Genomic DNA, 22648 nt, shown 5'->3' with positions numbered 1-22648 from the left:
GGGAAATACAAATCAAAACCACAATGGGATACCACTTCACACCTGTCAGAATGGCTAAAACTAACAACTCAGGAAACAACCGGTGTTGGCAAGGATGCAGAGCAAGGGGAACCCTTTTGCATTGTTGGTAGGAATGCAAACTGGTGCAGCCACTCTGGAGAACAGTATGGAGATTCCTCAAAAAGTTAAAAATAGAACTACCCAAGACCTAGCAATTGCAGTACAAGGTATTTATCCAAAGGATACAAAAATACAGATTCAAAGGGGCACATGCACCCCAATGTTTATAGCAGCACTATCAACAAGAGCCAAATTATGGAAAGAGCCCAAATGTCCATTTACTAATGAGTGGATAAAGAACACAATGGAATATTACTTGGTGATCAAAAAGAACAAAATCTTGCCATTTGCAAAGACACAGCTGGAGCTAGAAAGTATAATACCAAGGAAAATAAGTCAGAGAGACAAATATATGATTTCACTCATATGTGGAATTTAAGAAACAAAACAGATGAACATAGGTGAAGGGAAGGAAAAATAAAATAAGAAAAACAGAGAGGGAGGCGTCCCAACATCAGTAATCACTTTTTTTTTTTAAGATTTTATTTATTTATTTGACAGAGACAGAGAGACAGAGGGAACACAAGCAGGGGGAGTGGGAGAGGGAGAGGCAGGCTTCCCACTGAACAGGGACCCTGATGTGGAGCTCGATCCCAGGACCCTGGGATCATGACCTGAGCCGAAGGCAGATGCTTAATGACTGAGCCACCCAGGCACCCCCATCAGTAATCACTTTAAATGCAAATGCTCTAAATATATAAATCAAAAGATAGAGATTGTCAAAGTGGATAAAAAGACAAGATCCAACTGTATGTTATATATAAGAAATCAACCTTAAATATAAAGGCTTAGAAATGTTAAAGAGTCAGAGAAAGATACTGCATGCTAACACAACCATTAAAAAGCTAGATTAGCTATATTAATTTCAGTCAAAGCAGACTTTGGGAAGAACCAGTTAAATTATCAGGGATAAATAGGGGCACTGCATAATAATAAAGGGTGCAGTTCTCCAAGAAGACATAGCAATCCTTAATGTGTATGCACCCAACAAAAGAATATCAAAATACATGATACAAAAACTGACAGAAATGCAAGGACAAATAGAAAAATCCACTATTATAGTTGGGAGACTTCAGCATCCCTTTTTCAATAATTGATAGATCAAGCAATAATAAGGGATAGAGGAGAATTCCTCAAATTGATGAAGAACATCTACAAAAAACCTACAGCTAATGTAATACTTAATGGTGAGAAATTGGATGCTTTCCCCCTAATATAAGGAATAGGGCAAGGACATTTTCTCTCATCCCTCTTATTTAATATCATGCTGGAAGTCCTAGATAGTGCAATAGGACAAGAAATGGAAATAAAAGATATACAGATTGGGAAGGAAGAAATAAAAGTCTTTGAAGGTGACATAATTGTCTACATAGAAAATCTCAAAGAATCATCTCATCATCAACAACAACAATAAAACCCTGGAACTAATAAATGAATATAGCAAGGTTAATATTTGAAATAACTTGCTTTCTTATATTCCAATAACAATTTGAAATTTTAAAAATATCATTTATAATAGAGCCAAAAAATTAAATATTTAGGTATAAATCTAACAAAATATGTATAGGACCTATATGTGGAAAACTATAAAACTATGATGACAGAGAAAATTGTAAATGAGAGATATTATCTGTCAATATTGTTAAGATGTCAGTTCCTCCCAACTTGATGTATAGATTCAATGCAATCCTAATGAAAATCCCAGCAAGCTATTTTGTAGGTATTGACTAGTTCTAAAAATCATATGGAAAGGCAAAAAACCTACAATAGCTAACACCGTACTGAAGAAGAATAAAGTGAGAGTACTCATATTACCCAATTTTAAGGCTTATTATAAAACTACAGTAATCAAGAAAGCATGGTATTGGTGAATAGACACATAGACCAATGGAACAGAATAAAGAGTCCATAAATAGATCCATACAAATATAGTGGACTGAACTTTAACAAAGGAACAAAGAAAATTCAGTGGAGAAAGAATATTATTTTTAACAAATGGTGCTATAGAGTAATTGAATATCCATATGCAAAAAGATGAATGTAAACACAGACCTTACATCTTCACAAAAATTAACTCAAAGTGATCCAAGGACCTAAGTGTAAAATAAAACTGTAAGACTTCTAGAATAAATCAAAGAAGAAAACGTAGGTGATCTTGGGTTGGCAATGAGTTTTTTAGGTAAAAACTGACAATATGATCTGTGAGAGAAAAACATTGAGAAATTGGACTTTATTAAAAGTAAAAACTTATGCTCTGTGAAAGACATTGTTAAGAGAATTAAAGACAAGACAAAACTTTGAAGAAAATATTTGTAAAATACATATCTGATAAAAGGCTTGTATCTAAGATATACAAAGATCTCTTAAAATTCATCCCGAGTAACAAACAGCCCAAATAAAAATGGACAAACATTTTGAACAAACACCTCACCAGAGAAGATATACAGATGGTTAAAAAAAAAAAAAAAAAGCCAATTAAAAATGCTCAACATCATTGCAATTAGGGAATTGCAAATTAAAAGAATGAGATACCATTACTTACCTACTGGAATGGTTAAAATCCAAAAAACAAAACAAAAACAGAAACAAACAAAAAAACCTTGACAATACCAATTGCTGGCAGGGTTGTGGAACAAGAACTCTCATTTACTGTTGATTGGAATGCAAAACAGCACAGCTTCTTTGGAAGATAGTTTGGCAGTTTCTTAAAAGCTTAATGTGGTCTAAGCATATGAACCAGCAATAGTGCTCCTCGATGGTATTTATCCAAATAAGTTGAAAACTTACATCCACATAAAAACCTGCACAGACATAAGAAAGGATTACTAAGGTACACTCCAAACAATTATATGCCAGAAAATTAGATTACCAAATCAAGCGGACACATTCCTAAAAAGATAAAATCTACCTAACCTGACTCAAGCCAAACCAGAAAACCTGAGTGGACCAATAGCAAGTAAGGAGATTAAATTAGCAAATTAAAAACTACCTACAAAGAAAAGCCAAAGACCAGATGTCTTCACTGGTGAATTCTACCAAATATTTAAAGGATTAACACCAAATCTTTACAAACTTCAAAAAAAAAAAAAAAGAAGGGAACATTTACCCAACTCATTCAGTGAGGCCACAATTATTACTCTGATACCAAAACTACAAAAACATCAAAGGAAACTACAGAATAATATCCCTTATGAATATAGATGCAAAAATCCTCAATAATATACTAACAAACTGAGTCTAGCAACATAGTAAAAGGATCAGACACTATGACTAAGTGGGATTTATCCCAGGGTTGTAAGGTTGGTTTAACACATGAAAATGAATCAATATAATACACCATATTAATAAATAAAAAAACAAAAGCCACACCTTAATAGACACAGAAAAAGAATTTGACAAAATGCAATGCTTTCATGATAAAAATTAAAATCTTGGAATAGAAGGGATATTTCTCAGCCTGTATAAGGCCATCTGTGAAAAACCTTTAACTAAGTCCTACTTAGAGGTGAAAGAATGGATGTTTCCCCACTAGGATCAGGAAGAAGACAAGGATGTCCACTCTTACCACTTTTATTCAAATTGTACTAGAGGTTCCAGCTAGAGCAATAGGCAAGGAAAAAGCCATCCAGATTGGAAAGGAAGAAGTGATAAAATTATCTCTATTTGCAGATGACATGATTTTGTATACAGAAAATCCAATAATGAAATACTGCTCAGCAATATAAACAAAATGCTGATACACAAAATAACATGATGGATCTCAAAACAGACTGAATGAAAAAAAGCTAGACACAAAAGAGTACCTCATATATTATTTCACTTTAAAATTTCATTTAAAAAAATCCAAGAAAGGGAAATCTATGACAGAAAGTAGATCAGTGGTTGCCTGGGAATAGGTGTGGAGGATTGACTGCAAAGATGCATGAAGGAACCTATTGGTGTGATGAGAATGTTCTATACCTTGATTATTGTGATTGAGTTAAGTGGGTATACACATTTGTGAAACCTCATGGATGGTTTACTTAAAATGAGTGTCTGTTATGTAAATTATACCTAAATAAATTTGATTTAAAAAAAACCCACTGATATATACTTTTGATTTTAAAACTAGGATTGCATGATAAACTACTGTATTTCCTGAACGTAGGATGCTGTAATCTTTGAGCAGCTAGTGATCAGGTATATGGTGAAGAAATGTGTGAGTAGTTCTCTTTCTCAAGATCATAATCACTTGCTTAAATAGGTATAATAATGCTGAATGGGTTTACTTTTGAAATGTTCAATGAAACATGTCAAGCAATAAAGTGCTGCAGAGAACCCAAAATATAACACCTAAGGAGATTATTAGTAAAGCTACATCTGTTGGTAAAGGAGTGTCCCTTTCCGCTGATAAGTAATGATAAAAATTATGCTCAAACTTTCTTTTGATAACACTTACATGATTAAGCGTTAGGAAATAGGAATTGTAAAGAAGAGCAGAAAGAAGAGAAAGAGTGGAATTAATTAGAAGTGCTGAAGAGCAAACAATAATTAAAAAAAAAACACACAACTCAGAGAGAAGCTAGAATTGTTCTGTTGGGAAGCCACAGTCAACATATCTATGGAGACCATATCCTTTGAAACAAAACAGTCTGTTGGTTGAACACTGTATCTAAAATTGGGCATTTCCCTAAACATTCTTATGCCCCGTATCACAGACATAACCCACCTTTGCTTTGTTATGAGTCCACATTCATTGGACTATGAAAGTACAATCAGGAAAATTTCTACTGTATTAAAGAGTTGAGGTGAGAGGTATTGATTGCAGGGGGTTACATACAGATTTCCAGGTACAAACCATGAAAATGAAAAGATTTTGGAGTTCAAGGGTTTAAACACTCAGTTATCTAAAAGATTTTAATCATTCCATTGCTCTCAAGTTGCTCATTGCTCTCAAAGAGCTTAAAATTAGTGAAACCTACTTCTCAAAGATGCTTGGTGCCAAGTTTTATTTTCTAAGTAAGTATAGCTTGAGTCTTTTTCAGGTTAATTTAATCATAATAAATATTTTCAACTCTAGAGTTCATGGACCTTTCTTTCCAAGAATTCTGAGGCGCAGGAAGGGAAAAAGAGATTTTGGAAAGACTATAACACATATTGTGGCAAAAGTGATGACTACTGACATGGTAAGAAATACCCTTTATCCCTATTTGTTCATTTGAGTTGTAGTTGTGTATAATCAGAAAAGAAGTTCTTTGAGGGTAGGGTTCTTATCTGACATTAATGCCTTCTTTCCCCCATTACATCCACTTCAGTGATTAGCATATAATAGGTACTAAATAAATAAATGTCAGCAACTATTTAGAGTACAAACCTTATTGCTAGGCACTATGCTAATAGTAGCTATGGGAAGGATAGGAGACAAATATGAGAAAGACTGCATTTGAGGGAGATACCATTTTGAACCAGATCCACAGTCTTGCTGCTTCATATATTTGAGAAATTATTGAAGGATAGTTTTGCTAGATATAGAATTCTTGGTTGACAGTACCCACCCCCCTTAAATATGTCATCCCACTGCTTTCTGGCTTCCATGGCTTCTGTTAAGGAATCAGCCATTAATCTTATTGCCAATTCCTTGTATATACTGAATTGCTTCTCTCTCACTGCTTTCAAGATTCTTTGTTTTGACTTTCAACAGTTTGATTATATGTGTTGGTTTGGCTTTCTTTGTGTTTATCCTTGTTGATGCTCATTAAGCTTCTTGGATGTGTAGATTCACATCTTTCAACAAATTTGGAAAGTTTTCAGCCATTATTTCTTCAATATTCTTTTTGCTCCTTTCTCTCTTCTCCTTCTGGGACTCCTATAATACATATATTTGTATTCTTGATGGTATACCACTGGTCCCTTCAACATTGTTTATTTTTCTTTATGCTTTTTTCTTTCTGCTCCTCGAACTGGATATTTTAATTGTCCTGTCTTCAAGTTTATTGATTATTTCTTCTTCCCACACAAATATGATATCTAAGCCTCTCTAGTGAGTTTTTTTTTTAATTTCATCTATTGTAATTTTCAACAATAGAATTCCTATTTGGGTCCTTTTTGTAATTTTTATTTCTTTATTGATATTATCTATTTGTTCATACATTGTCCTTTTGGTTCCTTTAGTTCTTTGTCCACAGTTTCTTTTAGTGTTTTAAGCATATTTAAGACAGTTGATTTAAAGTTTTTGTTTAATAAATCCAAAGGCTTGTCTGCACTACCTCAGAGATGGTTTCTGTCAATCTTTTTTCCTATAAATGGGCCACAGTTTCCTGTCTTGTAATTTTTTGTTGCAAATTGGTTATTTTGAATATTATAATCTAATAACTGGAAATCAGTCTACCCTATCCCCAGGGTTTGCTCTGTTAATTGTTGAGGACTGCAGTTGTCCATATGGTTAGCAAATTTTCCAACTATTTTTGCAAAAGCTGTGTTTCTTTTTGTGTGTGGTTACTGAAGTTTTATTATGTAATCTCAGCAGGTAGCCAGTTACCTGACAAATTTCCATAAACACCTACAGCTAAAAAACAAAAACAAGAATCTCTCACAGTCTTTGCAAATTAGCTCTGAGCTGAGGCACTCCTTCAAAGCTAAGCCAGGCTGCTTACAACTCTGCCTTGGCTTTCACCTCTTGCTTGCACAGGGCCCAATGATCAGTGGGAAGTAAAGCTTAGGGTCCTTTCAGATCTCTCCTGAGCATGCATCCAGCCCTGGTCATGTGCATTTCACTCTAGATGTCCTACTTTATGAGGTAGCCCTTATTTCCCCAAGAATCTTCCTTCTCAGCTTCCTCCTTTGCAGGCTTTTCCTTTGCCCCAGATGTCTATAGGTAGTGTATGTTTTTAAATGCTTTCATCAAGTGATACCTACATTGTCACTCAATTCTGAGGAGGATGTGAAACAAGTCAGCTTTGTCAGTCCTTTCCCTGAGATACTGACTAGTCAAAATGCACAACCACTTTTTTTTTTTTTTTAAGAAAGAGAGCAAGGGAAGGGCAGAAGGAAAGGGAGAGGGAGAATCTTAAGCAGGCTTCATGCCCAGTGTGGAGCCTGATGAGGGGCTCAATCTTACCACCTTGATATGACCTGAGCCAAAATCAAGAGTCAGATGCTTAACTGACTGAGCTACCCAGGTGCCCCTCAATTCTGTTTTTTGAAATAATAAAACAGTGTGTATCCTAAATACCACATCTCTATCTTGTTTTACACAGCAAAACTTCTTGAGATATTTATACTTGTCTCTACTGCCTTCATATTCATGCCTCTACTCACAGTGATCTTGTTTCTGCCTCCAGAATACCAGTGAAAATGCCCTTGTGGTCAATGTGGGACCAAGCTGTGGCCAAATGCAGTAAGCACAACTCAAGGATCACCATCTCATTTAACCTTTCAGCACCTGATATTATCAACTACTTCCTCCTTTCCTGACATCTTGGTCTCCTAATTTTCTTACCACCTCTTAGGCTACCCCTCAGCCTCAGCTTTGAGATTTCGTTTCTGCCTGTTCTTTAAATGTTCTTCAGTGTTCCATCCTGGAGTGCTATCTTTCCCTCTTTATACAGTCTTGTAGCTATCTTATCCATTCCTATGCTCAAATTATATGTAAATAACTCCAAGATCTTTATGCCCAGTCAAATCTTAGTCCTATATTCTAGACTCTTACATGCAGTCTACTGTGTACCTCTGCTTAGTGACTCCACCAGTACTTCCAATTAACTGGCATCAAAACTAAACTCATGGGCGCCTGGGTGGCTCAGTTGGTTAAGCGACTGCCTTCGGCTCAGGTCATGATCGTGGAGTCCCGGGATCGAGTCCCGCGTTGGGCTCCCTGCTCAGCGGGGAGTCTGCTTCTCCCTCTGACCCTCCCCCCTCTCATGCTCTATCTCATTCTCTCTCTCAAATAAATAAGTAAAATCTTAAAAAAAAAAAAAACCTAAAAAAAACCCCCTAAACTCATTATGTTCCCCTGCAAACTTCTCTCTCCTGGATTTGCTATTTTCATGCATAAGAAAAATACAAATGAGATGGATTCTAGAGTTCTTCCAAATTATTTATTTACGGAGGTAATTGTACTCTCTGCCACCAAAGTATTTAGAATACACACATAAATGAATAGAGTGGTTTGCTGAATTAGTAAGGATTGAGTTTCAAATATATCTGGAAAAATGTTCAGTCTTGCTTATCAAAGGAATGGAAATTAAAATGAGGCAGTGAGGATTTTTGCCTATTAAGGTGGCAAATATTTTATAAATTTAAAAGATACCCCATGCTGATGAGTTTACAGCAAAATGAGTTCTCAAACCAAACTTTAATTGGTTAAACTTTTCTGGAGGGCAATTTAGCAGTATGTATCCAAGACACTTAAAATCTTTTGTACCTCTGACACAATAATTCCCCATCTAGTAATTTATCCTAAAGAAATAACTAGAGACATGCATACGGATTTATTTGTTGTAGTATTTTCAGAATATTGAAAAATTGTATAAACAATCTAAATAAGAGTAAGAAAATCATAATTAAATTATAATAAATTATATGTCCATATGATACATTATTATGTAATCATTAAACATTAGGCTTTGGGACATGGGAAAATATGATGTAATGTAAAGTCAGGATTCAGGGGTGTCTGGGTGGTACAGTCGGTTAAGTGTCTGACTCTTGGTTTCAGCTCAGGTCATGATATCAGGGTCGTGAGTTGGGCTTTGTGCTCAGCCTGGATTCTGCTTGAGATTCTCTCTCCCTCACCTTCTACCCCTCCCACTCATGTTCTCTAAAATAAATAAATAAATCTTAAAAAGTCAGGATTCAAAGCCATGTATATGTATGGTATGATATGTTGGTATTATGAATAATGAATATATGCATGGGAGAAATACTAAAAGGAAATATCTATATAAATACATTTATTTAGGTTAAAATTTCCATTTGTTATGTTTTCATTTTTTTATGTTTTTCTTATAACCACTTTTATAAGAAAAAAGATATATGAATGATAATGCCATTTCTATTGGGATAAAATAATAGGCATTTTTCAGAATTTCAGTTTTCAAATTTTATTTTGAAAGTTCCCCATGCTTCATGGTACTAATAATGAAGTTTTCTTCCCTTTTCTACTCTCAGTGCAGATTCCTGGTATCTTTTATATTTAGGTCTAGAATATTTAATATATAAAGTTTTATTGATTTACTAAAATTATAGGATTAGTTTAAGTTAAAGAAATAAAATAGTAGACCGTAAAGAGATCTGGTGTCATAAAGCCCTGCATCTACAGCTTTGCTTAACCACTCACCAACTCTATGTCCTTGGGCAAATCATTTCATCTCACTGAGTTTCAATGTCCTTCACCTGATGCTGTTGTGAGGCTTGGGAGGTAATATGCTAAGTTAAAATTCTGCCTTCTGGCACAGTCTTTCAGAGCTGTAAAATTATTAGTGATTGTAAAGAAAATCCCATTTCACCATTCCCTTAGTTGATACACTGATATTTGGAATATTTAATGAACATGAAGACATATAGTATTTACAGTGTATTACAGTGTAATATACAAGGTAAGTCTTTGAGAAAAGCACATGTTACTGATAAGTTAACTGATTAAAATGACCTGTTTCAGTTTAATTCATTGTTAAAAGTGTACTGTTTTATTTCTTCTTTTCAGGTAAAGGACTTATCTTCAGACACACTTCTCCAACAGCATGATGATTTGGATTTGGCTTTGGACAGTTGTTATAGTGGAGATACCGTAGTTATTTTTCCAGGAGAATATCAAGCTGTAAATCTTGCTTTATTGACTGATGACATCATTATAAAGGGTTAGCCGGGCATCCTTTGCAATCTTTTTATAGCAATGTATCCTGGAAAAATTGTATATTATCAACATGATTTACTTAACAAAAAAATCCCTTATGTGCTTTTTACAGTTAAGATTTTCTCACCTGTTCATGAGTGTATAATCTGTACAGGTGACTTCATTTAGACATAATGTACCAAAGCAAATCAATGAGACTACTTCTTCCCCATGATAGTGTAGCACTACAAGCACAGATTCTAAAAAGATCAAGACCACAAAAAACCCAAAAACCTGTTTGTACTATTTTTACCCAAACTATATTTACTTCTTCTATTGCATTTTTTTATCACTTTAGTAGGAAAACCCAAATATTCAGCATTTTCTCAGGTTAATTCATATGCAAACTTGCTACAAGTAGAAGAGTTTACTAAATTTCTTTTAGGTTCTGAACCTATTTTAGTAATTTTAATTCTGCCCTTTAATACTGAAGTAAGGATATTCCCACTGTCTGGCCAAAAGAAAAGAACCAGGTGACTTAGGCTTTGCCTATCAATTCAAAAATTGAGCAAAAATTCACTAGATCTTTTTTTTTTTTTAAAGATTTTATTTATTTATTTGAGAGAGAGAGAATGAGAGAGAGCACATGAGAGGGGGGAGGGTCAGAGGGAGAAGCAGACTCCCCGCCGAGCAGGGAGCCCGATGCGGGACTCGATCCCAGGACTCCAGGATCATGACCTGAGCCAAAGGCAGTCGCTTAACCAACTGAGCCACCCAGGCACCCAAAAATTCACTAGATCTTGATAACTGTAATCAGTAGTATTTTGTTGAACTGCATGGGTAATAATATATTTGTCATTTTCAAATTTTATAGCCTTGAAGATACAACCCCTTATTTTTGGATTGATGTTAAATTTAGATGATTGCTTTGACTATTCTAGATCAAAATTGTGGATATGATTACATTAATCTTATAATCTAATTCACAAGTCTTTGACAGTCTTTTTTAGTTATGGTAATTTATTATGGTTTTGAAACCGGTTATGGTAAGATAGTTTTTATATCTTAGACATTTTGTAAATGACTGTTGATTATGTTAATAGGAAATTTAGGAAAATATATTATGGAATGAGTATGTTGAATAAATACATAGGTACATCTATATTGACTATAAACCCAGATTCTCCCCTCATGCATCAAAATATGGACAAAAGATTATATAATTAAGTAATTACATATATTACTTATTAAAAATGTGAAAAGAAAAACAGTATTATTGAATGACTGAAGAACTTTAAACTTTGGGATTACTGATTTAATCATGTTTTTCTCCGTGAATCAGGAATTGGAAAGAGAGAGGAAATTATGATTACTTCTGAACCTTCTCATGACAGTTTCGTGGTGTCTAAAGCTGATAATGTGAAGCTAATGCATCTATCTTTGATACAACAAGGGACAGTTGATGGTATTGTGGTGGTGGAGTCTGGTCACATGACTCTAGAAAACTGTATATTAAAATGTGAAGGAACAGGAGTGTGTGTTCTTACGGGGGCTGCTTTGACAATTACAGACAGTGAAATAACTGGTGCCCAGGTATTTCATTTTATAAAAACAGCTTTATATGACAATAAATAACTTTGAGTGATCTTAATATGCAAAGGATAACAATTACTTCATCTTTGAATTGAGTTATAATCAAGCTTAGAAACTGATAAAATGAGGACAAGTACAGAGTGTCATAGCACACATAGGAAAAATGAACTAAGTTAAGTCCAAAGTAAAGAATTACTGGCTTTAAATGTGATTTTTTTTTAAATCTAGGAATTGGTGGCTACAAAACGGATGAGTCAGTTAACTTGTTTACTTAAAAAGAAATGAGTCTGGATCTTCAGATAACAATCACAAAAAGTATTAAAATACTGGAAAATTGAATGAAAAGAAAGAATAAAGGATGAAAATAATAGGACTCTTTTTTTTAATAGAATGACTTAATTTCCACTAAACTGAGGAAGTAAACATTAGCAGCATTGAGGGATTTACAATATATATAAATTAATTTTTATAACAATTGAAAGAACTGCTTAAAGAGATTTTTGGCTCCCTTCTAGAGATTTCATTTGGGTGTGAGAGCAATGTGACTCAATGAGACTATGTGACCTCAACCCTCCTTCTAGGCCCAATGATCTTCTAACACAGATAATACTAGTTTTCAATGTTTTTAAACATAATCTCTACAATAAATCATTACATGAATTATCATATTTTTGTGTAACTTAGTGTGTTGAGAGTGCTAAAATAGAATTACAAAATCTAAAGAAAATTTTGGAGAGGTACATGTGTGTTTTGAGACTGTTCTATTTGCTTTTAATTTACAGGGTGCTGGTGTTGAACTGTATCCTGGGAGCATAGCCATTTTAGAAAGAAATGAAATTCATCACTGTAATAACCTCAGAACCAGTGACAATTCAAAAAGCACCTTAGGTGGAATTAATATGAAGGTATTCTCATATTTCTTAATACACAGTTGTTATAAGAATTATGAATAATTATCACAAAAATACTAAAAAAATTACTTCTAGACAAAGTCTAGTCTAAATGTTACTGATTTGGAAAAGAATAGTAGAGATAATTAAAATATGGTTTAAATGATGGCTGATATAAAACAAGTTTAGCTTTCTAATTTAATAGTTTCAACTTAAATTTTAGCAGATAACTTTGATAAAGTGGATAGTTTTGCTTTTATAAAAATGTTCTAGATTTTTCATTGGGCAGATCTATAATACGTTTTGGAAAGTAAAGCAAATAAAAATAATAAATATATTATGAAATATTTAAGTCTTACTTTCAAAGTTTATAAAATAATTTAAGCTAGGCAATTAAAATAACCAATTACAACAACAATAATTTGTAAGTGAAATGCCTTCCCATTCCTTTCTACTTCTATTAGTTCTACTCTTCTAGGCCCCTCTCGAGATGTATGTAATGAAGTTTTTCCCTAGAATTCTAGGTTACATATAATTATTTGAAATTACTTTATTATTTCAAAATTTATCATTTTTGATATCTGAAATTATTTTCATATTTGTTACATTAAAAGCTTCATGAAATATTGTTGTATAAAATAAATTAAAAACTTCATTTAATATTTCAACACTAGAGATTTCCTTGGTTATTATTACAGTAATCAGTGTGAGGAAAATATCGCTTGCTCAAAACAGATTCAGTTGTTTTAAAGAAACATGTAAACCTAAGAATAAATTCTACAGTTCATATTTTTATAGAAATTATTGAAAAACTAATTTCCTTGAATAATTTAACAGGTTCTTCCAGCACCAAAATTGAAGATGACTAATAATCATATTTACAACAACAATGGCTATGGTGTAAGCATTCTTCAACCAACTGAACAATATTTTATTGTAGCAGAGGAAGCCCTCAACAAAGGGGCAGCTTCAGGGGATAAAAAAGATGACAGTATGCTCTCTAGGGTAATGCAGAATCTGAACCTGGAGATGAACAACAATAAAATAGAAGCAAACTTGAAGGGGGATATCAGAATAGTCACAAGTTAAAGCATCTGGATTTATGTTAATGTTTTATATTTCAGAGATTTGTTTAGTAAATAATTCTCATATCCCACAGAAATGGCAGTTTTAATTAAATTCAAAACCTATTTAATTAAAAAATATTTAAACATTTGAATGCTTTCATTGGATGATTCATTTTAACTTTTTAAAGTAAGTTTTGAGATATAATTCACACACCATAAAATTCACCCTTTTAAAGTGTATAATTTAACAGTATTTAGTATATTTTTAGTATATAGGTACCACCATCATCACTACTTAATTCTAAAGCAAATGTGGTTTTGAACATTGTTTTTGATACTCCTAGTCCAATAAGCATTAGGTGTTCTATGTAGATAATAGAAAACAGGTTTATAGCCAATTCCTGATTCACCTATTTATCTGTGCTAGGACTGGAATAAGACAGCACTATAGCACTCACTATATATTATATAGAATCAGGTTCAACTGCAGCAAATAAGGAAATCCAAAATAAAAGAAGTAAAGAATATAGAAACAGGGGTGCCTGGATGGCTCAGTTGGTTAAGTGTCTGCCTTCGGCTCAGGTCATGATCCCGGAATCCTGGGATCCAGCTCCACACCGGGCTCCCTCCTCAGCAGAGTCTGCTGCATCTCCCTCTCCCCCTGCTCCTCTCTCTCCCACTCACTCTCAAATAATATCTTAAAAAAAAAAAAAAAAGAACATAGAAATATATTTCTTCCTCATATTAAGTCCAGAGGTAATCTAAAATATAGGGTTAATAGATAATGCATGTTGGTACTCAGTGTAGAGTTGGTAGGTAGGTGTTCCATGTTAGAAATTCAGATGTCTGGGGCGCCTGGGTGGCTCAGTTGGCTAAGTGTCTGCCTCGGCTCAGGTCATGATCCCGGGGTCCTAGGATCAAGCCCTGCATCAGGCTCCCTGCTCAGCAGTCTGCTTCTCCCTCTGCCCTTCCCCACTTGTGCTCTCACTCAAATATTAATAAAATCTTTAAAAAAATTCAAATGTCTATCTTGTCTTACCATTATATGGTTTCCATTCAAAATCACCACATGGGCCAAGATAGCAATTGAGCAATAGCTCAAGCCATTGTTTAAATTCCAGCCATGCATCAGAAGGGATAGGACCTTTCTACAAAGTTACACACATTGTTCCAACTTACATGCCTCCCTCCCACTAGAATCTAATTACATGGCTCCACCTAACTGCAACTGAAGCTAGGAATTAACTTTATTTTTTTAAGAGTTATCTTTAAATTGGATGGGTATGTGTCCTCTAAAATAGGGGGTTCATTTCCTAAGATATAACTAATGGTCTTTTTCACAAAGCAGAACTTATATTGTATTTTATTTTTGATTTTGTATATAAAAGGAAATAAGCACTCAGGCTCACACACTTATTTTCCTTCCTCAATTTGACTTTTATTTCATGTTATCTGTAACTTCAAAGGTGACCCTGTGTTGCCATAGAGAATCTCTTGAGGTTGAGAGTCTAATAAGGCATGGTGGTTCTTCAGTTTCATCAACAGCCTTTTCATTAATTTTTTTTACACAAGGTCTTATTAACTGGGTTACATGAGATAATTTCAGGTATTGTCATGGAGGCTTTAACAAGAACAGTCCTTCTACAATGAATTAAATGAGCTGTAAGAGGAGGGATTTTCCTGTTTCTGGCTTCAGGAAGAGGTGATGGACAAAGGATCTTTTGAGAGTCAGCAAAAACAGCAAGAGCTTTTCCTGAGCACACTGCTCACTCACTGGTCATCTGCCTTTTATGTGTTGCTGCCATTGGTTTCCAACCAATTTCTCTTTTCCAGGCCCACTTCAGAGTAGGTTTTGTTCTTTGTTTTTCCTATTCTCACGTCTCTCAAGCACGTAAAAGCATTTTTTAGATTTTCTAAGAAATTTGGTCTTTGACAAAGTTTTCTCCTTCACCTTCCCATCTCTACTTTCCCCTCCAGTGTAACAAATGACAAATTTAAAGGTTTAATACCAATTTATTATCTTACAGTTCTGTAGGTTGAATTCTGACATGGGTCCCACTGGGCTAAATTCAAGGTGTTGACAGGAACTTTCTTTCCTGTGCATTTGGGTGGCTGGCAGGGTTACTTTTTGCAGTTGTAGGATTGAGAGGTTTCCTTGATGGCTGTCAGCTGAGGGCCAACTACATTCCCTGGGTTATGGCTTCCTTCCTCCATTTTCAGAGGCATTGAGTCCCTCTCCTGCTTTGAATTTCTCCTGCCTCTTCTTGTCTCACTGCCCTGACCCACTCTTCCACTTTTAAGGACTCATGTGATTAGATATAGCCTACCTGAATAATCCAGGATAATTTCCTCATCTCAAAGTCCTCAACTTCAATGACATCTGCAAAGTTCCTTTTGCCATGTAAGGTGTGTGTTCACAGGTTCTGGGGATTAGATGTGGACATCTTTGGTGGGGGGCGTTAGTCTACCATTTACCTTAACCAATTTTCTAGGTCAAGGGAAGACAAATCCTAAGTCTGTTCCTCAAATGGGATTGAAAAAGTTTCCTCCACCAGGACAACTACCCAATGCATAGCTTGTATCCATTTAAGAGATTCTAATTTAGAACCTAAAGGAGGGAAGGTTCCGTATTTCTGCTCCGCCCTTCCCTTTTGTGCACATAACTGGCTTTCCTACGAGACCGTAAGTTTCTTAGGAGAATATAGGCTCTGGGTCTTAGGAACATTACATCCCACACTGTCTGTGCAATCCAAGTAATAACTTAGTTGTAAAGAATGATACTAGTGGCTCTCTGCCTGTGCTAAAAACGGAAATAAGATTTACAATCCAGGGCTTTTAAGGATATCTCATCACAGTTGCTGGGGATGAAAAGGTTAGGATTCTGAAGGTGTAGACTGGACAAATCAAGATTAGAAGAGTGGCCTGCAATGTGGAATGAAAAGGGATGAATTTGAATCCCTTTTTGCTTTTCGTAAGAGACTGGCAGTGGGAGTGGAGACTTCCTTTGTTCCATTACCACGCCAGCAGCAGCTAGGGTAGAGCCTCAACTGAAGAGCAGAATGGGACCCACAATGCTAGCGCCTGTTGTCAGTTTATGAAGTAGAAGCAGTGAAATGGCAGGTGGCTACAGATCAAAAGACTGAAAGACATTCCTCTGGCAGCACAGGGCACAGAAAAGTTGCTCTGATTATAGGATCAAGTGGCCATTCTTGGTAAGATATCTGTCCCAAAGTGCATATGTGTTATCTTCTAGACTGAAGAGTTACAGAAAGCATTGCATTTGAGGACAGGTCTAATTCTTCCACAGTATTAAAGTGAAAAATGAGAAAACTATGTAAATATACTATACTTTCAGTGATTGAACCAAATCAGGTGTTCTTAAACTGGAATATATAAGACAGGTGTCAAGAGTCTGTGAATTACTGAGATTTTAAGTCAGAAAAATTTTATGTACCTGCCTTTTGGTGGACAGTCTACAGCTTTCATCATATTCTCAAAGGAGCCTCTCAGTCCACAGAAGCTTATGAACACGGATTTGGATAACACTTAAGTTTCCTTTCACATATTATTGTTCAACTGAAACCTCAAACAGTTGTCTTTTAACAAAATATGTTGCTTTTTCTAGAGAACACTCTGATTTGTTCCATAGAAAACTCAGGCAACTTTGTAACTCAGTATTTTAATACTAAACATTATGACAATACAAATTTTTTGGTGATTTCAGATTTTGCGGCAGCATAAGATGCACATTTCCTTTACTTACCAATAAAATTCTGAAGCCATTTGGACAGGTATCATTAGAAATACTAGGTTACTTTGAAAATGCTCAAAACTATTACTAATGCTGAAAAAACTTAAATTTTATTTAGATCAGAAGGTTAACCAAATCTTACTGTATTTCCTATTATTTTATTTTATTTTAATTTTATTTATTTATTTGAGAGAGAGAGAATGAGAGACGGCACAAGAGGGAAGAGGGCAGAGGGAGAAGCAGACCCCCCGCCGAGCAGGGAGCCTGATGTGGGACTCGATCCCGGGACTCCAGGATCATGACCTGAGCCGAAGGCAGTCGCTTAACCAACTGAGCCACCCAGGTGCCCTTCCTATTATTTTAAAGACTATAAATTTTCATTTGAATTACTAAAATATTAAAAATAATCACTATAGTTATTTTACATTTTTACATACAGGTTTTAAATATAGGTTTAAATATAGGTTTACCAGTTAAAGTCAGAAGTGTTAAACACTGAATTACATAGACAATTTCCTTTATTGCCTCTATACTTATATTTCTAGGTTTGAAGGAAATACGCAATTTCAAAGTTTAGAAATTCCTGACTCATCACCCATTAACAGTAATACTAGGGTGACCAATTTGTTCCAGTTTGCCACCCTAATTCGTTCCCAGGAAGTAGATTCTTTACTAAAAGCTAAATCATCACTGAAGTCATCTGATAACCTCAGTTAGCTCTGAAAGATTCAATAGTAAATTTTACCCACATGAGTCAGAAACTTTTTTTTTTTGAATTTTGAGATTTTTTTCATTTGAAGGTAAATCTTAATGCTATTAAATTCACAAATATGCTAATTTAAATACCCAATTCTATTTATCTAAAACACACATTGCAAACATACAAATATCTATTCTCTCCACGTCAGAGCCCATTCATTTCATGGTTTGGAAATGCGGAGAACAGATTCCCCTTAAACTGCAAGTCAGCAGGTGTTTCTTTACAGTTAACTTTAGCAAAATTCATACAAAATAGTAATTAACAATGATCTTCTTTACTTGTTAACTCACAAGGAAACACCTTCAAAACTGCATTTTGTTAGTTTCTGTACTAAAATGTAGAAAAACTGAACTACACAAATATTGAAAAGTTAAAAATTCCTTAATTTTTTATTCCTGGTACCAACTACCACAATTTACAGGGCAATATACCTAATGTAATGAAAAGAAAAAGAAAAAGACAAAGCTACAACAGATAAAAGACCTCAGGAATGTACATCTAATTGACATTACATTGTATTAATCAATAGTTGCACTTTTTGCAAACTGTGGCTATGACAGTCCTGAACAAGAAGGGTTTCCTGTTTAAGCTGCAGTAACTTTCCTGACTACGGATCATCGTTCCTTCTGTGGCAGATTTTTACAGTCCCTCTAATGCATTTGGGACGACTGTCTCAATGTAACCTGCAGCTTTCCTGACAACTCCTCGCTCTCTCCTGCTAAGAACTGTAGCCCTTTTCTTACGAATTTTTTTTAGAACCTTCTGCTACCACATCCACCACTTCCACCACCAGATCCATAACCACCACCATAGGGACTGCCCGAGCTTCTTCCACCAAAACTGCCCCCCTTCATGGGTCCATAATTTGATTGCTGTTGTCCACTGTAATTTCCAAAATCATTGTAGTTCCCACCACCACCAGTTACCACCTCCAAAATTTCCTCCTTCATTGTAACCATCATATCCTCCACCACCACCTCCATATCCGCCTCCTTGGTTTCCATATCCTGGTCTACCACCACCATAGCCTCCTCTACTACTATATCCAGGACCACCACCATAGTTGCCACCATCACCTCCAAATCCATTATATCCATCACCTCCTCCATTACTACCTCTGCTGCCACCACCTCCGCCACCATAGCCTCCTCTTCCACCGAAGTTTCCACCATGGCCAAAGTTACCACCACCTCCAAAGTTTCCTCCACAACCCATGTAGTTGCCAGATCCACCTCCACAACCTCTTTGTGATCCAGCAGACTGCATTTCTTGTTTAGAAAGGGCTTTTTTCACTTCACAATTATGCCCATTAATAGTGTGGTATTTCTGAACAACAATTTTATCAACTGTATCATGATCATCAAAAGTTACAAAAGCAAATCCTCTTTTTTTTCCACTTTGTCTTCCATAATTCTATGGTTCAATCTTGCCATACTTTTCAAAGTAGTCTCTCAAATTATATTCTTTTGTATCTTCTTTAATACCAACAAAAATTTTCTTCACTGTTAGATGGGCACCAGGCCTTACCGAATCCTCTCTAGAAACAGTTCTCTTTGGTTCCACTACACGCCCATCAACCTTGTGTGGTCGGGCACATTGCTGCATTCACCTCTTCAACACAAGAGTAAGTCACAAAACCAAAACCCCTGGAACATTTTGTTTGGGGGTCTCTCATCACCACACAATCTGTAAGTGTACCCCATTTTTCAAAATTTTCTCAAACTATCATCTGTAGTTTCAAAGCTCAAACCACCAATAAACAGTTTTCTCAACTGCTCTGGTTCCTTTGGATCATGGCCCTCCTCCCCCCGGCAGCAGCGGCGATGACGGCCAGAGTTGGGCTGGGGGTGACCGGGCGGCGGTCTTACCTCCATTTTGAGACCGGACTCCCCTCTTTCAACTCAAGTTCAATATGGGACCAAAAGGAAGAGGCTGAGTCAGAAACCTTTTACACTACACCTAATGGGACAGTCCACAAATAGCAAAGGCACACAAATACACTTTAAGTAACTTTCCTGTCTTCTGGCCAATCTTTCGGGTAAATCCAGTGGAATTCAGGAATTTTATTTCTAGTCAGAACCAAAACCTGTCAGTCAGTTCCAGTGCAATTCAAAATTCCATTTCTAGTGTCCTTTACTGCCCTACGATCCCAATTCTGCTTCTAGAATCAGAGGCAGGGAAACTGGCTTTCAAATATGGGCTTTGCCACAGTTGATGTCCTCTTTCTCATCTGTGCTGACCCTAAACTGACACACTGTTCACGTTCTCCTGGTCTGTTCCTTTGGTACAGGTGATGTCCCAAGGGTTTTATGTGCAGCTCCACAGCATGGGAAATCCCATCAAACTGTAGCTGCTGCTAAAGAACACAGTGCCAACAGTCTCTTCAGCATGGCTTCCTGGAAATGGCACATCAACTTATTCCCCCAGTTAACTTTTCGGCCTCTCTCTGGGCCCAAAGGAAATTTACAATTCCCTTCTACATCACCCTCAGCCCCAAAGAAAGCTGTTGGGTTGTCACTGCTATAATCTTCAAGCTTCTAAGTACACAGTGAAGATGCCATCACAGAACAGGTCCATTCTCATCCCTGCCTAAATTTCTAGAAGGGCAGACCCAATTTTGTCGGTGCCAACTCCCACTGTATTTCCAAACCCCAACGTATGTGTGTGGTGATCTACATATTTTTTCTTTCCAAATTCTCTCCCCCATACTGTGTCTAGCTCCTTTCATCTCCTGAATGGGAGAGGGGTACAACTGGCTCTTGTTTTGGAAACACTTTCCAGTCATCTTGCACCTGCTGCAACATCCCTTAAACTGAATATTCTGTTTTAGGCAGACTGTAGAGGGATGCTTGAGAAACACAGCACATTGGTTGAAATCTCCAGGTATTAATATGCCACAAAAAATACTCTATATGGCCTTCTGCTCCATAAATCTGATCATTCTTTTGAAGGAATGATTTCTGGATATGATGTTATAATGGACTGACAATTAAAATCATCTTAAGTTGACTTCCACTTACAGCGATGACAGTCTGATAGTTGATTTTCCTCTCCACTCCCATGTAAACAACTAGAAAACCAAATGATCTATTTTTTAAAAGCTATCTCCATACACACTTTATGTATCTCTACATATGTATATGTGTGTGTGTATGTATCTGAATCAACTGCTTTCAGGCATCAAACAATGCAGAACAGTGATCACCAAATTAAGGGGAACAAATGAGATGAGCCACCCTGCCTTTCTGTGTGGAGGCACTTTGATAGATCACGGCAGAGGAAGAGAGAACGAAGCAGAGCACAAGCAGTCTCACAGAGCTGAAGAGAGAGAGGCCGGTTTAGGGAGGGTAGCTACGATTTGTGGGGCAGAATAGAGAGGAGGCAGCCACAAAGAGTTCTAGAAATCTGCACAGGCACGTCCTTAGATTTTTAGCTAAAGACTCAAAGACTATTAGAACTATGCCTAAGTCGTTTTCAAGCTTTAGAGAATGTAATTTGACATCTCTCTCAACCATTTTAGTCATCTTTTGATTTCTCACTTTTAGTTGAAGTTATTGGAGAATTGAGTACCAGTTAAGCGAGGCATTATTCAATTTATACTTTCTGTGGTACAAGTTTTCACAACATGAAGGCAAGAGAATGCATGGTCCAGTGATAAGGCTAGAAGTTCAGTATGGTTGGTAAGGAGGACTGAGGCTAGAGCAGGAATCACTGGTTTAGGCCAGGAGTGGGTGGTGGTGGTGGTATTAGCTTTGAATGGGGACATTTACTCTGGCTGTAGTATGGAGAATGGATTGTAGACAGGAGGACTTCCAGCAGGAAGATCAGTTAAGAGGCTGTTGCATCACTATACATCCAAGTTAATGACAGCCTGAACAGAGTAGGTAGTTGGTTTATAAAAGCACAATTGGGGGCGCCTGGGTGGCTCAGTTGGTTAAGCGACTGCCTTCGGCTCAGGTCATGATCCTGGAGTCCCGGGATCGAGTCCCGCATCGGGCTTCCTGCTCGGCAGGGAGTCTGCTTCTCCCTCTCCCACTCCCCCTGCTTGTGTTCCCTCTCTCGCTGTGTCTTTCTCTGTCAAATAAATAAATAAAATCTTTAAAAAAAAAAATTAAAAAAAAAAAAAGCACAATTGGAAGGTGTTTTGGGAGTAGAACTAACTACATGTGGTAATTTATTAAGGCTTTGGCAATTAAGTAGCTGAAACTCCCATGATTAAAACAAAACAAAACAAAAAAACCACACATACTTGAACAGGGAATAGAGTATAGGTCACAGGTTGAATTAGGTGGTTTTCTTCAGTCTGGAAAACTGCTGAGTTCTTTATTTCCATGGGGTATCTAGCAGCAGTGTATGTCCAGCAAGCAGTTGTTAATATGATCTGATGCTCTGCAAGGAAATCTCAGTTGGACATACAGATCTGAGACTCTGCAAATAGGTAGGAGTCATCAGCTGATCAACAGTAGGTTATCTAAAGGACATATATAGAATGAGATTTTGAAAAGGATACGAACGCAAAATATAACTTGCCCAAGATAATTCATGTGTCCTAGAGCAGCTTTAAGATATGAGTCTACTCACACGAAAAAGTGCTCAACAGCGCTTGGCATCAGGGAAATCCAAATCAAAACCTCAATGAGATACCACTTCAGACCA

General features: G+C 36.2%; 1 protein-coding gene and 1 pseudogene across 1 annotated transcript in view; one reads left to right on the top strand and one right to left on the bottom strand.

Annotated features, from left to right (window-relative positions):
- The window catches only part of SHCBP1L (SHC binding and spindle associated 1 like), a 40060-nt gene extending 26557 nt beyond the window's left edge, over positions 1-13503 (top strand). Inside the window, exons 6-10 of the mRNA XM_021682577.1 lie at positions 5180-5285; positions 9803-9956; positions 11274-11524; positions 12307-12429; positions 13252-13503. Of these exons, the coding sequence (XP_021538252.1) occupies positions 5180-5285; positions 9803-9956; positions 11274-11524; positions 12307-12429; positions 13252-13503 (886 nt within the window). The remainder of the gene's footprint in view (positions 1-5179; positions 5286-9802; positions 9957-11273; positions 11525-12306; positions 12430-13251) is intronic.
- Positions 13504-18709: 5206 nt separating this feature from the next.
- Positions 18710-19878, bottom strand: LOC110574113 (annotated as a pseudogene).
- Between the last annotated feature and the right edge of the window lie 2770 nt (positions 19879-22648).

This window comes from Neomonachus schauinslandi, chromosome 6, assembly GCF_002201575.2.
Source record: "Neomonachus schauinslandi chromosome 6, ASM220157v2, whole genome shotgun sequence".
Classification (NCBI taxonomy): domain Eukaryota; kingdom Metazoa; phylum Chordata; class Mammalia; order Carnivora; family Phocidae; genus Neomonachus; species Neomonachus schauinslandi.
Note: the sequence above shows the minus strand (reverse complement) of the source record. Positions and strands in the feature narration are given on the sequence as shown.